The 17,502-nt window shown below is 36.5% G+C and overlaps 1 protein-coding gene across 1 annotated transcript in view; it reads right to left on the bottom strand.

Moving 5' to 3' along the window:
- The window catches only part of DSG4 (desmoglein 4), a 46,289-nt gene extending 29,257 nt beyond the window's left edge, over positions 1-17,032 (bottom strand). Inside the window, exon 1 of the mRNA XM_063076633.1 lies at positions 16,937-17,032. Coding sequence (XP_062932703.1) covers positions 16,937-17,032 — 96 coding nt within the window. The remainder of the gene's footprint in view (positions 1-16,936) is intronic.
- Positions 17,033-17,502: the final 470 nt, after the last annotated feature.

The following is a 17,502-nucleotide window of genomic DNA, read 5'->3' as shown; positions in this document are numbered from 1 at the left end:
CATAGCTTTGTGAAGTTGAGGTGAGCAAGAGTGAGAGGGGCTGGAGGAGACCGTCAAAGGTCTCTAAGAGTCTGTGGCAGGGAAGGTGACAGGAAGCCAACTAAATGCCATGAGTCAGAAATGAGTGGTAGGTCTGCCTAGCATTCTTGCATCAGGAAACACCTGAGCTCAGAATATTAGAGATGCTGAAAATAAACTATTATTCCAGAGCTGATGAAGAGTGTGTGGACAGGTGAAATGAGGAAGGAAGAATAGGAGGTGTAGCCCCCCTTCTGTGCCTTCTCTAAGCAGAACTGGGCAGCCTGGGCATGGGAGGAACAGGAGGAACGTGACAGCTGTCCCAGCATTGGGGGTTGTCCTCAAGGTGGAATGGAGACTTAGAAAGGAGATAACATTCTGTTCAGAACTCTAGTTGGTCAGGGAGCAGAGTAAAACCAGGGAGGTCCTCTGAACTGAGAGGCTAAAGAGAGACGGGGACAGGTGGAGTGGGTGCCAAGGAGATTCTGCTGGTGTGAGGGGCTAGGAAGGAATGGAAGGTGTAGGTGGGGGCTTCGGAATGACAGCTGAGTCCAGAAAGGGGAAAAAAAGGAATGAGAAATTTGACAGTGGGGCATCATGTCTCCTTTTAACTTATTTTCTTCCTCCCATGTAATTTTATTAGACATCCACAAAATGGCTAGACCTGGAGAAGAAAATCAATATGTAATAGAAAATGGTCTTATTTAGTTGCATTGGATGTTTTATTTTATAACAAATATTGCCTTTTGGGGGTAAGATATTCCTTTTGTTAGAAAAATAGATGATTCTGGAAGGTATAAGAAAAAGTAAAAATCACACAGAATCTCGCTACCTGAAGATTGGCAAAATTGTTTGAGTCTTTATTCACAAACCCAGACTTACACGAACTGTAATTTTTTTAACCAAAAAGAAACCATACATGTAATTTTATAATTTGCTTTTTGCACTCAACGATTATCATGGTAAAGTCCCATGTCAATTATTAAACTTTCCATGTCAATTACTACATGGAGACATACATTTTGGTGGTTGCCTTATGTACCACTTTAATAGCTGCCTTCTCATTCTGGTCACTGGGGCATGAGGGTAACTGAGAACCAGTGCATTCTGCAGTTTAGTGCTGCAGACTAACTCTAACATGGGATTCTCAGGCATCGGCCTTCAGTGGGAGGTTAACTGGAAATTCTGCCTTGGTGGATGCCAGAAGGCTGGTGACCTTGGCAAGTGAGCCCATTTTTAGCAAAAATCTCCCCTTCGCCTTCAGCTGTACATTTGTCACTCTTTTCTCCCTCTCCTTCTTCACTTCTCCTCTTCTCTTTCTTTCTTCTCATTGATATTCTCTTCCACCTGTTCCTTTCTCCCTTCCTAACATTGTCTTAGGTCCGATAGAAAACCACAGTAGCAACACAGTGTTGCTTATCTCACCCATCTCGGTGAGGACAAGCCGAGCTGTGGAATCTCAGAGCTATAACCATCCCAATAACAATTTTAACTTGAAGGTAGTAATAGTGGGACCTGTATGGGGGTTTTGCTCATAATGCAATCAGAGATGTGGCAGGTAATTTGAAGACTATTGTTTTTAGTAATTGTTTAGTGGAATGCATTCCCACCATGGTTTCTGCCTGCTTACAACAAGCCTACAAGGTTGTTATTGTATCTGTGCAGTGTAGAAACAGAAACTGACAATGGACTCAAACCACCATTGTACTGATAGTTTTATTTACTCAACACCTACCTAAAGCTTCTTTTGAATCATTTGATATTATTTTACCAAATTGTTCTGATTTTCACTTGAATTTTAGTATTGCATAATTGTGGCCCCTGGCTCTGGGTAAATATTGATGTTTGTGTTGACTACTCCTAATATCATCTTGTAGAGGTCTTCAAAAGTTTTTGCTCATGTAACTCTAAAACATTTTTGAAAAAACAGTTGCTTCCTCAAATCTTTCTATAGTGGCAGCTGAGCCTTTCATCACAAAGTTGAAAGGTTGCAAAGGATAAAATTTAGGAATATTATAAATGTTGATTTTTAAAAAATAAATTAATAAAAATAAAAGTTATATCATTTTTAACTGTAACCAACAAGTCTAAATGTCATTGTTATCTGATGCCCAGTGTCACCCATTAATGGGTACAAAGCTACAGGTAAATAGGAAGAACAAGCTCTAGTGTTCTAGGCTAACGAGAGGTAACATAACTGTAGTGTATATTTCTAAATAGCTAGAAAAGAGGGTCTTGACTATAATCACCACAAAGGAAAGGTAAATGTTCAGGGGCTAGACATGCTATCCACCCTAAGTGAGTCATTGTACAGCATATGTGTGTATTCAAACAACACACTGTACCCCACAAAGATGTATTAGTAAATGGTAAAATATTTTGAATTAAAAAATAATAAATTAAAAACCCCAAATATTTACAATTAAATTTTAAAATTAAAAAAATAGATAAATAAGTTCTTTAACAGATGGGAATATATTTCAGTTCTATTTCTGCTTGAACTTCTGTATCTTATTTCCTTTGGTGAACCATCCTCTCCATAGATTTATGCTACTGGATATTTTTAAGGTTTTAATATATTTTAAGTCTTTTATTGGAAGTCTTTGATACTTCTCCATAACAAAAATATATATAATAATAGAAATTTTATTTTATCAAAATTTCTATAATTGTAAGGCTCTAAGTGTTAAAAAACAAATTCTTCTGGATTGGATTAGCTTTACAATTATAATTCGCAGCACAATTGAGCAAACAACATTGAGCAAACAACATGCAAATATGGAAATTTTGAAGTGACATAATTAATTATAGAAAGGAAAACTTTATTAGAAATGTAATTACAAAGAGATGGATGAACTTTTTAAAACACTAGTTTATACCTATTACTTACTAGTAGAATTAAACAAGTTTCAGCACCAATTCTACTTTGCTTGGTTTTGTCTTTCAGTTCTAAGTACTGAGAAAATTTGTTCACTTAGGTAGATAATATAGAATTTTTTTTTAAGTAGCAGAGTCTTTAAATTCTTTAACCTTATTCTGAAGTACATTACTTAAATCTATATAGTAACTATATTAAAAATGATTTTTAATGACCAATTAGCTGAAAACTCTATTAGTTCTTTTTAAATTTTGCTGAAAACAAATAATCGAAATGATTTGCAAAAGGATTTATTTCAAGCTTTACAGTCAATTCTCTTTCTCAATACTGACATCAATATTTTGAATTATTCCTTAGTTTAGTGGCCCAAATATTTTTACAATCCATTGCAGTGCAACAAAGTAAGTGAATAGAATTGAAAGATAACACGACTCTTTCCATGAACTCTTTGAAGTATGCTCATTTTGCCATGGGTGAGAGGTGTGACCTTTTTTTAAGTGGGATTTTGGAAAGGAGAACTAGCTTGGATACCTCAGATTGAGTTACATGCTCACGTAGATGGACTCAAGGAAAGAATATATATGTGGAAGCTAAGAATCTGAAAAATGATGCCTTTAAAACTATGCATTTGCACCCTTCAAAGTGCTCATGCATTTCAGTGATAATATGTGCCCCAATTTGAAGACTATTGTTATAGTGGCAATTAAGCTGGTATCAAGTTTCTTAAATGGGTGTGCATTTCTAAGTCAAATAATTTATAACCCAAAGTGAATGTGTAGCCTTAAATTATGGTTTGACTTTATAAAAAGCAATGTAGTTTAGAGACAAATTCTTTACAGTTTGCTGAGTATGAGGCTTGGCTCTATTGTTTACCAGCAGGTTGACTTTGGACAAATCCCATAGCCTCTTCCTATTTCAGGCTCTGATCTCAATAGGATCGCAAATGTGAAAGTGACAGGCACAGCAAATGCTCAATACATTTGCAAAAAAGAAGGGAGAAAGAAGAATTTTCTTTTGTGCTTTTGAGGGTGTGTGCATAGTGCCCCCGACCTATAAAAGTACTAGCCAATCATTTTTAAAGACTTGAAGTTAACCACATCAACCAGATTTGTCTTTAGTTTAAAGAGATAAAGTGTTTTGAGTTCATTTTACTTTGCTTCTGTCCTCTCTCCAGAGTCCAGCTCAACTGAAGAATGACAATGATTCGAGGTAGCCCTAAGAAATTTTGAGTATAAGCTCCTTCCTGTCCTTTCTCTGTCTCTGACATTATTTCTTTTAGGCCAGGGCAGTTGCAATGCCAGATCCCAGGGTTCTTGTCTAGCAGAACTATGTTGTGTCTGATGGAGACCTCCGTGGAACACTTCTGGTATTTCTGCTCCCTGCTCAGCTGGCTCTACTAGTATCTGAGCTCTCCAAATCCTGTCACTTTATGTGCAGGTCTCTCTGAAGGAACTCAAGTGGTGTTACTCTGGCTGTATAAAATGAGCCCTGTCAGGAGGCTCCTCACTTTCCAAGAAATACCTGTAAATGGGTGGTTTGGAAGAAACATGAAAAGTCATCATCCCCCTAAACTGCACAAAGTAGCATAACTCCATGAACCTCAGTAAAACTATAAAGAAGAGTTATGAGCTCCTGGGTAATTGCAGAAATTCCTTGCCTATGAAAGTCACCTTTTCAGAGCATATGTGAGCCAGGCATCATCCTCTGATGTGGCTTGGCCTGAGAGCCTGGCTAAAAGACACCCACGCAAGATGGAGATTGCTGAGCCGGTGGTCACAATGGTAGAATACTAGAAAAGGTAATACCAAGACATCTTGGAAGGGGAAACATGCTGAGGTCTAATGGTATAGCTAGGGGCTTCATGTGAGCTTCTGAGATTGCAGTTTTTGGGATGTGATATTTGACTCTCAAAAAAATAGGCTAAAATCACTAATTACTCAAAAAGTGAGCAAGCGAGTAACTGGTAAATCTAGTATGAACAGCCATACAGATACATTAAGGGAAAAGGTGTGCATACAATTCAAATTTACAATATAATTGTCACTTTTCCTCTTTGCTTTGTGTAGCCTGACTCTGTTGAACATAAAATTATCGATACCCTTAAAACAAAGAAAAAAAAATGGAGTTAGAGGCACTACTGTTGAGGGAGCAAAAATAATCTGGCGAGAAGTGTGGTATCCTCAATGTATTATAGTCTCTGTGGGCCTGGTTAATGAGAGCATTTCCTGTCTTCCCTTTATCTTTGGCTATCCTTATAATAAATTGCATCAATGGAAGGAAGTTGAACAAGACTTTTTCTGGCAATATGAAAGTGCCTAGGAAACTAGAATGGATGTGTCTGTGCTAATCGCTGAGAATACAATGAATAGTAAGACAGTTCCTGCCTAGAAAGGGCAACATGTTAAAAGGGGAAGGGGAGCAAGCAGATACAGGAAGGTATTAGACACTGTGAAAGAATCATGTATAAAGGACCTTGGCCCAAAGGGGGAAAAGAGTCAATTGTGGCATAGTTGAATGAGTTTTGGTCTTGTAGTATTGGGTTCAAATCATGACTGCCCCAATTATGGGCTGATTGACTCATTTATTCTCTGAACATATTTTTATTTGTTAAATGAAGATACTTTTATTTACCTTTCAGGATTTTTGCAATAAGTTGAAATAACTTTATTAACTGTAGAATGTTTCGTTGGTGTGAGGCGTTGGAATAGCAGACCCAACCCCAGAGAACCAACATCTCCTTGTCTCAATTTGAAACACTCAAGCTCAGTTTGAAGCTTGCTTGTCATATTCAAGTTGCCTATCAATGGGACTTGGTAAAGATAAGCTGGAAACTAATTGCATTCTTTCACTGAAAACTTTTCATTGACAAAATATGTGACAGGCACTGTTCTCTGTGTGCAAGACAAGTTCTGACCAGTTTTGATGCATACATTCTAAGGGGGGATAATAGAACATACAATATTCTACTGCCATCTACATTTTAGCAAATTGCAGATATTTTTCTGGGCCTTGCTTTGTCTTTTAACGTTTGTTTTGTCTTTCAACACAATATGATCATTCCATAAAAGCTGTGTGGAATCTAAGTCATTACATGCGCTTATTGCCATAGAAGTACTAGAATACATACTATTCTCTTACATACTGGGTGTGCTTAAAGTAGGAACTACTGAACAAGGCTGTTTTTCATTCCTCCAACTTACCTTTTTGAAGTCAGTTTTGAAGTCATTCGCACATCTAGACCAACTTATTAATAAGCAGTTCTCTCCTGAATAATACTTATAAAAATTATTGAGTAAAGCGATCCTCCTAGGGATATGGTGGGGATGCCAAGTTTAAGCCTAATTATACCACTTTTGTTTATAATTGAAGGTACATGAATTAATGGCATTTTAGTTTGTAAGCTATATAATTTCCTGGTAGGAAGGAAGGGCAGACATTTCTCATGCAAGTAATATCTGAAGGTTTCACTCTAGTCACTCTTTCCAGACACCTGTCATCAGAGCTGCTTTCCATGAATGAAAAATCCCATCGGCCATCCCGTTTGGAAGAGGGAAGGAAACACCACTGCCGCTCAAACAATGATTTCATTGCTCTATGAAGAAAACCTCCCTGGATACTTGAGAACTAGAAAGTAGTCATCAAACTATGTACTCAGGAGCCAGAAGTTCTCCAAAAATAAGTATCTTAAAAAAAGGGAAAGCATCATAGCGTCTCAAGAGCAGTGAAATATTTTCAGGGCAGTATGTATTTTTTATCCTACAACTCTATAGGTAGAAATTATTGAGAAAACTATACTAAAGTTATAGGTTGTGATATGGTAATACTACTCGATATCTCTTGGAATATAAAACTTTTTGGTGAAGTTCCCACAATGGACTCTGCAGGAATTTGAAGGCAAAAACATGCATTTGTCCACTTGGTTTAAAATGTATTTAGTAATTCCTTAGCCACTTACATTAACAAAACAATAATAGAGATGAGATTTGCTTCCATGTAATCTTTGGTGTAATAAAGACATCATTACTTTCTGTGATAAGCAGTACTAAATCCAATCATTTAATGCTATTTAGGGTATTCTGTTTAGTACAAATAAAAAAAATCAGATAAGGTATTTTCCCCCATCACTGTATGTATGGAAATTTGCCTGACAAAATATACATATTAGAATGACATTTTTTTGTGTGTGAGAACTAAGTTAAGCGGCTAGGTTAGTTCTAAATATGCTTTTAAATTTTGATGCCTGTTTTCAGTCCTCAAAAAGATCATATTCATATGCTTAACCACCTACTGACTTGCCTTTCCAAGAATCAGAATAATTAATAGAAGTGTTTACATCTCATATGTAAGCACAAATGGTTACCATATTCAGACAAAAATCATTACCTGATAAATGGCTTTTTATGATCTTATCGACTTAATAAAATATTGGCTTCTTCCAGCTAATAACTGTTTTTCCTTAAGTGAGTCCCCCCTAATAACACTTATACAATCCATAGCATTACTTAAATTTGACTGATACTCCAGTCAAATTTATGACAATAATATTCATAAGCCAGAACAAACTTCTATTACATATGTATTCAGCAGAGATAATTATAGAACTGCAGAGTTTCTACAGTGGAAGAAGCATAGTGACATCATGTCTAACCACGCATTCTCACACAGGGTACAATGGAGCCCTGAGAAGTTAAATGCTTTCTCCAAAGTTACACATCCACTTTGGAGGGCAGCTGTGACTCAAATCTGGGACTTCTGAATTCGATGTTGATTGAATCTCTACATTCCCATCCATTTTATAGCCCAAGAACATCATGAACGTCCTTAGGAAGAGAATGCCAAAGGACTCATGTGATAAAATAAAATGCCCTATTGTAACCTAGAGTTTTGGGTACCTTTTATTGGCTAAGTCAGTCAAAACTGTGTTTAAAGTACTCTTTGTGGTTGAGATGTGGCTGACACAAAGACCCCATAAGTCTCTGAGAGGCTGCCACACCCTCATTAGTGTAAGCAGCTATGATGCCCCAGAGAGTCTTTGATTTAGTTAATGAAACAGGGGCAGAGTTCAAGTTCAGGAAATTAAAGACAAGTAGGTATGCCTATTTTCCCATAATATCTATAACATCAGATTGATTCTTAAAGATTTCTTGCATTTGTTTAGGTCTCGAAACATGCTAGAAGCCTCTACTTCTCAATTCCAGATATTATAATTGATGTCTTAAGGGATCTACTAGAAATGCATAAAGAGCTTAAGTCTATTACAATTACCATGAAATGTCAAACACAAATAATTCAGTATCAGTGAGGAGTGGGAGAATTAAATATCAAAAACACTAAAATTCCAAGGAAAATAAATCAATACTACCAAAAAGAGATCCTGAGAATCTGAAAAATAATACTCTTTCAAGATCAAGGAGAAGAATAATTAACTCTTTAATTAAACAGTATTATAAAACATGCCTGTGCAGAGAGCAACAGGAGGCAAAATTCAGTACTCAGAAGCTGTCTCTAAATTGACACATGCAGTTTCCTTACAGAAAACAAAAGATTTATCTGAATCAAAGCATGGAGATACCCCACAGGAGAAGTGTAACAAGAAGGACATAGTTATAATTTACTATTTTAATTAAAAACCGAGTCAGATTCTTGCCTCTTGTTCCTTTAGTAGCTTTTATTTTATTTAGTAAATAAAAAATGATCATTATAAGAGGGGGTCGCACTTCTATTTGTTGTTTTTCAGTTTAAAAATATTTTCATAAATGGTCTTGTTTATTAATCTGTCTTCTAAGCCTGGAGAATGGAATGTTCTACCGCCGTTCTCATGTTCCCTTCCGACCTTGGGCTGTGTGCCCTTTGGCAGTGTTGGACTCTTGCACTGCTTTTGAAGTTCACAGAAACATGAATTCTGGAAGAACGGCACTCACTGTGCCAACGGCAGAGTGATGTGTTCCTATCTCCCCCAGCCTGGCTCTGTCTTTTAGAACTGATGTTCAGATGAGTGTGGTATAATGCCACCAGCCTGAGAAGAGGATAGGGATCATTTTCCAAGCTTATGTCGTAGCACCACTCCCAGGAGACTGAGATGCAGCTCCTGGGAGACTGAGGTGCAGCCAACTCTAGGCTATTTGCCTTAATTTACTTTGGAAAAAATGTATAATTTTCTAACAATTCCCTTGCCTTGTCTTTCCACTTATTTTTTCTTAACTGTTTTTGACCAAATTGTTCTGTCATTTGATCATCAGTAGACTTAAACATAACCTAAACTAGCTTAGATGATTCTTTAAATAAATTTTTCCAATTTAATTGACAATAGTTTGGTGAATCGACCAATCTGATCTTTGTTCCTCTATGGACCTGGAATTCGAAGCTGCGTTACCTCTTTCAAAATTAATATACTCGCTATGCATGGTGCCTAACTGAAAACCACTTCACAGCTTGGGCATCCAAGGGTTGGAGGAAAGTAATATAATATACAACACGCCATGTTTAATTCAAATAAGTAGATGATTTAAGGGTTTTCTTTGAGAAAAAAAAAAAAACATTACAGAGAAATAACTGTTTAAAAGAAATAGGCTTGATCAAATTTGCTTCCCTTCAAATTTAGAACCCATATGTACTAAGAATTTTCACAGCAATATGTCTGATTTAAGTAAAAGAAAACAGAAAAAAAAAATTATTTACAATTACAAATTTTAAAATTGTCCTAGCATTTAATCTGAGTTAGATCATGTCTCTGAGGCCACCAAAATCTAATTCAATCACATTCTCACCCTGCTTCTCTATGGCATTCAGTCTCTCAAGGCATGGAGAGTCTTTTGAAATCAACAGATGCTGAACTCCCAGAACTGTCTTTTCAGGAAATTAAAAATGGAACAAATTCCATGTAGAAAGTCCAATAGCTGATAGAAGAGACAAGACTTCAAGGCTGCATTCCTTCCCAGGCCCTTAAGTTCTACTCACCATAAGAATGATCAAAAGACAAATGTTTCTGAAAAGGAGCCAATCCATTCTTCTGAGTTGCTCTTGCACACAAAGCCCTGTGAGATTCAATTTTAGTCCTAGCCTTCTGGGTCTTGAATCCAGCTCTGCAGCAAGATGTGCTCCGAGATGCCCTTTTAGGAGGGCATGAGTGATAACTGTGGTGCTCTGTGGGCAGAGGGATGAGGATATTCTATAATGACTCTGTTTCCCCACCCCAAACTCCTGGGCTGATCTGGAAGGCTAGCATTGTTTGGGTCCTGGGTAAGAACTTGGACACACCTTGATTCTTATTGCAATGAAACCCTTTGTTGGACACCAAAGAAAAATCTCACAGAGTGAGGGCAAGATTTATAGGGAAGATACCCAATGAATAATAAATTACTCACAACATGAAAAATAATTAAAATGCTAGGGCCTATCATCATGGTGAATAAAATTAGAAGGCTTCTTCTTACTGCCAACATTGTAAAAGCAAAATTACATAGACTGACAACACAGACACACACACGTCTACTATAGAACCAACTTCAAGGAATGACACTTTTAGCAGCGAGCATTGTTAAAAGGCACCAGGCCTAAAGCATGGCATAGAAAGATCGATAGAATAATGAAACTCTCATCTCTTAATTCAGGAGGTTCCTGCTTCCTTCTTTAGGAAGTCCTGTGGTTGAACTGCACTCTCAGTTTTAAAGATGCTCTGAAATAACATGGTTAAGATGAAGAACCTCAGATTTAACTTGTACCAGTATGTTTGCTTCCATATTTTGGCACCTTCTGTCCTACAACTGAATCTCTATGATACAATATTCGTAAAACACAGTTCTGAAAATACAGTACAGTTTTCTTATTCCTCATGGCATTTCCACTGATAAAAAAGTACGTAACATGGGTAAGGAATATCTTTAAACCATCATGACTTTTATTAAAGAGAAGCTGAAGTTAGAGAACTTAAGGGAAAAAGACCAGAGCAGCAAGCAGCATCTGGATATTTTTGAATATCCTTTTTTTTTCTTTCCCTATCTCTTTCCCTTTGTTAGTATGGGTTTAGCATAGGGTTTAGAGTCTCCCCATGAAAAAATTGTAGGCTGGGATCAACATCAACAAATATAAAAAGAAAATGCAGTCAAATGTTTCCTAATTGATAGTACATATTGGTTAGAGAACTTCAAAAGGAGACAGCATCTTGTCTCCACTACCCCATCACTGTAATTCAGAAACAAGGCAGAATCTAGTAATAGAATGTATTCTAAATAGCACTTGGTCTCTTGAGAAACTTAATTTAGTATTTTTGGAAGTACAGGAAAGTCTAGGCAAGTAGAGGGCTGGCACAATATTCTAAAATGAAGAGAAATGAATTATATGTTGAAGATATTTATTAGAAAGAGAGAAGGAAATTATATTTAAACAATGGGGAAAAAATGGTTACATACAGGCAGTATTTGAAGCTATCTGCCCAATCCAAACCTTAAATTTGGGGGTATCTGTGTAATTCCAAAATATATAAAGTATAAAGGGACCAAATAATGCATATGTTTGATATCATTTTTAAAAATACATCTTCAGGTGGTGCCTGAGGTTATTTTAACTGGTGGGTACTACCCAGAAAGAACTTTAAGAAAAGCATTTCTAGTCAGACTCCTGCCTGCAACATCTCAACAAATGTCTCTCAAGGGACAAAAAAAAATTGACTTGAAATTGGTGCTACTTTGTAATTAATTTCAGTGTGTTTTAATAGTAGAATGAGTGTTTTGGATTGGCATGGCATTTCGGGGAGACACTCTAGAATGCTAACACATTTGCTGGATGATAAATGAACTCACTATTCATTGTATGCTGGGAAGGCAAGAGTTATGAAAAACTATGCTTGAATAAATGATCATTTAAAAAATCATTTTTTTTTAATTTCAAAATTTAATTGTGGGGTATAGTACATTATTTCAATACATGTATATATCTGTACAATTATTCACTTAGCGTAGATAACACATCCATCCCCTAAACATTTATCTTTTCTTTGTGATAATTATGGTCAAGATTCTGTTTTGTAACTTTTTAAATCACTTTTCATTTTCACAAATATACATATATATATATATATTTGGTCCAGAGGTTTGAAATGCGACAATTATATTGACCACAGAAAATTTTTCGTTGATATCTAGGTCAGATGAATTGTTTTTCCTTGTGAGATGTATCCTCTGTCAATAGTAAAGTGAGCTTTGGGCTCTTGGAACACAGCAGAAATTTCCCTCCTCAATATGTGGGAAGTACAAACAGTCCAGCTGCTCGGGGTCATTTTCATAAGACAGGGTTGTGAGAAGAGGTTCTCTCCAACTCAGCCTACCAAGACCTTTTCATTAGCTGTATAACCTTATCGTGGTCTTGTTTTTATCTTCGTACAAAGCATTTGACTTTTGTTGGAATAAAAGAAGACAGTGAGAATTTGACAGTATTAGTGAGTGGGGATATTTCTTGGCTAACAACTTGATGTATATTTCTATTCCTGGAGACATCACAAACAGCTGTGGAGATGGTTTAAGGGAAATTTAATATGTAATACTGTTTAAGGTTTGAATCATAGAAACACAGGAGGAGAATATAAAATGTCTCAAATCAATGGAATTTCAGGCTTAAGAAAATGTAGCTGACATGTTCTTTCTATGTGACAGCCAGTTTATCATGGCCCTTGCATATAAAATCCTTTTCGGCGTCTGCATCAAAAGGGAAATTTGAGAAGATGGTGAAGAATATATAGAAGCGTCAGTGTTTCCAGTACTATGCTCTGGGGCCATCAACCAAAAATAAGTGTGGGAGACCTTGGATTGCATTGGGCCACTACAGAACAGTAGGGAATGGGAGAAGGCATCAGGAATGTTTTAGTGGATTTATGGTTCTAAATAATGGGTCAGTCACAGCGTAAGAAGGGATCAGGGAGAAGTCAGTGTCTGTCATGACGATTTTATTTCTGTCACTACTTTCAAGCAGGCTCAGAGGCAACCAATAAAGTGTATTACACTAACATGTATCATATGGGGAGTTGATCATCGTTTAGCTAACTGAGGAAATTTATTTTTGTTTTACTTCAGTTAATGTTGAATTAGAATCATTTGATTTTCCTAAGAGAATTAATGAAACAAGTCTAGATCCCTATGTAACGTTGCTTTTCACAAGAGGAATACAACATTCTCTATTGCTGTGTCTGTAAAAGATATTTTACAAAGGTTTCCACACTTTGTTTATACTGAGTAGTTGATTTCTTCTGATATATAAGATTTTCTATCTACCTGAATACTATTCATAGGAAGAGTTTTAAAGAAAAGAAACAATAACCAGTAGAAATAGGTACTAGACCATATAGGTGGATTCCTCCAGCTTTCCCCATTTGAAACCCTTGACTTCAATGGTACCCAGAATTTTAATTGAAGATTATTATCATAAGTAACAGGATATCCATTTGCAGGAGAATGAAACTAGACCCATACCATATACTAAAATCAACTCAAAATGGATTAAAGAATTAAATATTCACACTGAAACAATAAAACTTCTTAAAGAAAACATAGGAGAAACAGTTCAGGAAGTAGGACTGGGCACAGACTTCATGAATATGGCCCCCAAAGCATGGGCAACCACAGGAAAAATAAACAAATGGGATTATATCAAACTAAAGAGCTTCTGCACAGCAAAAGAAACAATTAACAGAATTAAAAGACGACCAACAGAGTGGGAGAAAATATTTGCAAAATATACATCTGACAAAGGATTAATATCCAGAGTACACAAGGAACTCAAACAACTTTACGACAAAAAGCAATAACCCAATTAAAAAATGGGCAAAAGAGCTAAATAGGCATTTCTCAAAGGAAGATATGTGAATGGCCAATAGACACATGAAAAAATGCTCAACATCACTCAGCATTCAGGAAATGCAAATCAAAACCACGCTGAGATACCATCTCACCCTAGTTAGGATGGCTAATATCCAAAAGACTGTGAATGATAAATGCTGGTGAGGTTGTGGAGAAAAAGGAACTCTCATACACTGTTGGTGGGACTGCAAAATGGTGCAGCCTCTATGGAAAATGGTATGGAGGTTCCTCAAACAATTGCAGAGAGATCTACCATATGACCCAGCTGTCCCACTGTTGGGAATATACCCAGAGGGATGGAAATCATCAAGTCGAAGGTATACCTGCTCCCCAATGTTCATTGCAGCACTCTTTACAATAGCTAAGAGTTGGAACCAGCCCAGATGTCCATCATCAGATGAGTGGATACAGAAAATGTGGTACATCTACACAATGGAATACTACTCAGCTATAAAAAAGAATGAAATAACTGCCATTTGCAACAACATGGATGAACCTAGAATTATATTAAGTGAAACGAGTCAGGCACAGAAAGAGAAATACCACATGTTCTCACTTATTTGTGGGAGCTAAAAATAAATAAATAAATAAATACACAAATAAACTGGGGGGAGGGAAGGAAGAAGACACAACAATTGCAATTTCTTGAAGTTGATACGACGAGTGAACAGATATGAGGTTGTTGGGGGGGGGCAAGAGGCAGGAGGGAGGGAGGTGTTGGTAATGGGCCACAATAATCAACCACACTGTATATTGATAAAATAAAATTAAATTAAAAATAAAGAAGATTATTATCATAAGCAAATTTAAAGGATTCTGCAATAACTAAAAAGTAACCACTTGAAGCTCCATCACCTTGTTTTTACTTATTCCTGGGGAAAGTTGTAGGAATCATCTTCAAGTAGAACCCCTGAAGACAAAGCTTAGTTGTGGTTCTGAGGTTGGGCAGAGAAAGAACAACTACTTCTGTTTTTCTTGAGGAGTACCAGTCGTTATAGAAACAGAGCATGCAGTATTAATACTTACAGATAACACAGAGACCTCATGTAATCCATTTTCTCCTCCCTTCCTTCCCTCCCACCTATGTTACAGTGATAGCCTGGAGAGCCTGTGCAGTTTATTAGTGCCAGAGACAGGGCAAGAATTTCATCTCCTGTTTCAGTCAACTTATATAAATACCAAGCCATTTTTCAGTATTAGCTACATATGTGAAGTCCAAACAGTTGATGGCTGAATGTTATAACCTTTAAAAAAGTTTGCATACTTTAGAATTTACTATGAGCAGAATTTCTTTAGTAAGTTCATTATAGTATTTATCTTTGATGTCAAACTAATGGCCTTTCATTTGCTCAGATGGAAGTGTACATTGAATTTTAGGGATGTTCTTGATATTTAGTTATTATTCTTGTGCTTTTGTAATATTGTCCAAGGTAGCAAGACATTTTCATTCCACACATCACACCTATGAAGAACACAGTGAGAGCTTTAACACTTGTATTTTTCAAAGTAATGCCATAGGAGGCAGCTAATTCAATATATATCAGTACAAGTTCTTTTTGAAAAAAAGAAGTCTATACAGGCAGAGACACTATGGAAGTGATGTTAGGGCAAAGTTTTCCATCAAATTATCATAGTACAGGCTTACTAATGTGCATTATTTAAATATCCAAGGGAAGCTCTATTTCTTGAGAGCAGGTGTTAGAAGAAAGGAAATTTTAAAAAATATCTATGGTCCTATACTATGTCAAATGCAGTACAAGTAGTTTCTACAGCTGACTCAAGCAAAAGGGTTTTCATTTGCTTGGGCCTAGGAGGATGGACAAAAGGTCAACAAGGCTTGACTTGGTTTTGACCTAGAGTGGTTGCTGTGAATACATCTTACTGTTCACCAACCGCACTGAAGATAAACATCCTGTCCCCTCATTAAAGCCAGTTTATGTAAGGCAACAAGGGGCCAGCCAACCAGGTTATTTAGTGGGTGTTAGAAATCATGGAGATTAAACGTCAGTTTCCTAAAGTGTTATGTTAATACCATAAGGATGATGTTAGTATACACCCTGAAATCATACTTACACTCTGAAAGAGATGCCTAGTTGATTATCTCTGTGTCTTTGCATCACTGGTGTGGGATGGATTTCAAATAAGTGGAGAAAGAACAGCGTGGCTTCTAGCTCTGTATTAATTAAAGTGTATTACTTACATACTTATTACATACCTGCTACATACTTATCCTGGAAAATGTCATCTTAGTCTGCCTCCTGACTCCCGACCATGACAGTGACGGCCATTCCACAGTGTGATAATTACTTAGATGTCACTCTGGCTGCTTCGACAGCACTGGTAATGCTTCTCTTTGGCAAAGCTATAAATGTGTATATGGTTCACCTTTGATGTTCTTTGTGCACCTGACAGACTTGAATATGGTATCTGGGCAGCTCAGGTTTTTGGGGGAAGAAATCCAGGAATAGGAATGTAAAAAGGTAGGCAGTGCTTTTTCCAAATATATTTCTTAGACTAGTATATAGAAAATGTAGGTTTCTTGGCTCCAGGTTGATTGAATCAGAATTTCTGGGGATGGGACCTAGAATTGGCCATTCCTAATATGCTCTCCAGGTAATTCTGGGGTTGCTGGCTGAAGTTTGAGAACTATTGAGTCAGGATAATTACTTAGTCTTCTGGGTGGACCAGAGAGAAGTGGCACCAGGAAAACAAAGACATTTGATAAGATTAGCAGTTCTTCATGGCTAAGGGTGGGGTGGGGGATGGTATTGGCCATTTGTATTTCTTTTTATATGAAATGTTTACTCCCTCTTCCTTTTTCTCCATTGTGTTACCGATGTCTTTATTATTGATTATAAACACTCTTCATATATTAAGAGAAATTAGTCTCTGTCATATGTGTTGGAATTATTTTTTTACTTAATATTTTTCTTTTTTGAGTTTCTTTTGAATTTTTTTTCTTTTGCAATTGAGAATATGTTTTTACATAGAGTAGGCTACGATAAACAATTCTGCTTCCTGTGTTAGCTTCCTACTGTTGCTGTAAAAAATTACTACAAAAGTAGTGAATGAAAGCAACATAAGTATGTTATGTCACTGTTCTGGAGGTCAGAAGTCTGAAATGAGTCTTACGGGCTAAGATAAAGGTGTCAGTGGGACTTTAGGGGGGAGAATCTAGAATCTGTTTCTTTACCTTTTCCAGCTTGAAGAGGCCCCTTTCATACTTTGGCTCATGACCCATTCCATCAATCACATCATCTCCGCCTCCGTTCTCACCTCTCCTGTCCATCAGTTTTCTTTTACCAACACCAATACCAAAAGCATTGTCCGACTTCTAGATTTTAGCCAGTTTGCAGGATGGGTATTGTGTCTCATTTGCATTTCCCTTTAGTGTTGTGTTGAGTATCTTTGCATATGTTTATTGACCATTTGCATTTTTTTAAAAAAAAAACTACATATTTAAGTTAAAAGCATGTTAAAGTTTTTTTTTTTTCCTATTTTTTAATTGTATTGTTCTCTTTGCTTAAAGTTTTTTTAGTTCTCTGCATTATGCATATCTATGTGTCATTCTTGGTTACATGCATTACAAATATTTTTAATCCATTCTGTGGCTTGTTCTTTAAATTTTTAAATTGTATCTTATAATGAGTAGAAATTCTTAATTTTAAAAATCATTTATCAATCCTTTCTTTTATGGTCAGTGCTCTTTTATTTGCTTAAGAAAGCATTTTGCGTACCTATAATATATTACATATAAGC

This window comes from Cynocephalus volans, chromosome 13 (genome assembly GCF_027409185.1).
Source record: "Cynocephalus volans isolate mCynVol1 chromosome 13, mCynVol1.pri, whole genome shotgun sequence".
Classification (NCBI taxonomy): domain Eukaryota; kingdom Metazoa; phylum Chordata; class Mammalia; order Dermoptera; family Cynocephalidae; genus Cynocephalus; species Cynocephalus volans.
This window is presented reverse-complemented; position numbering and strand designations above follow the sequence as displayed.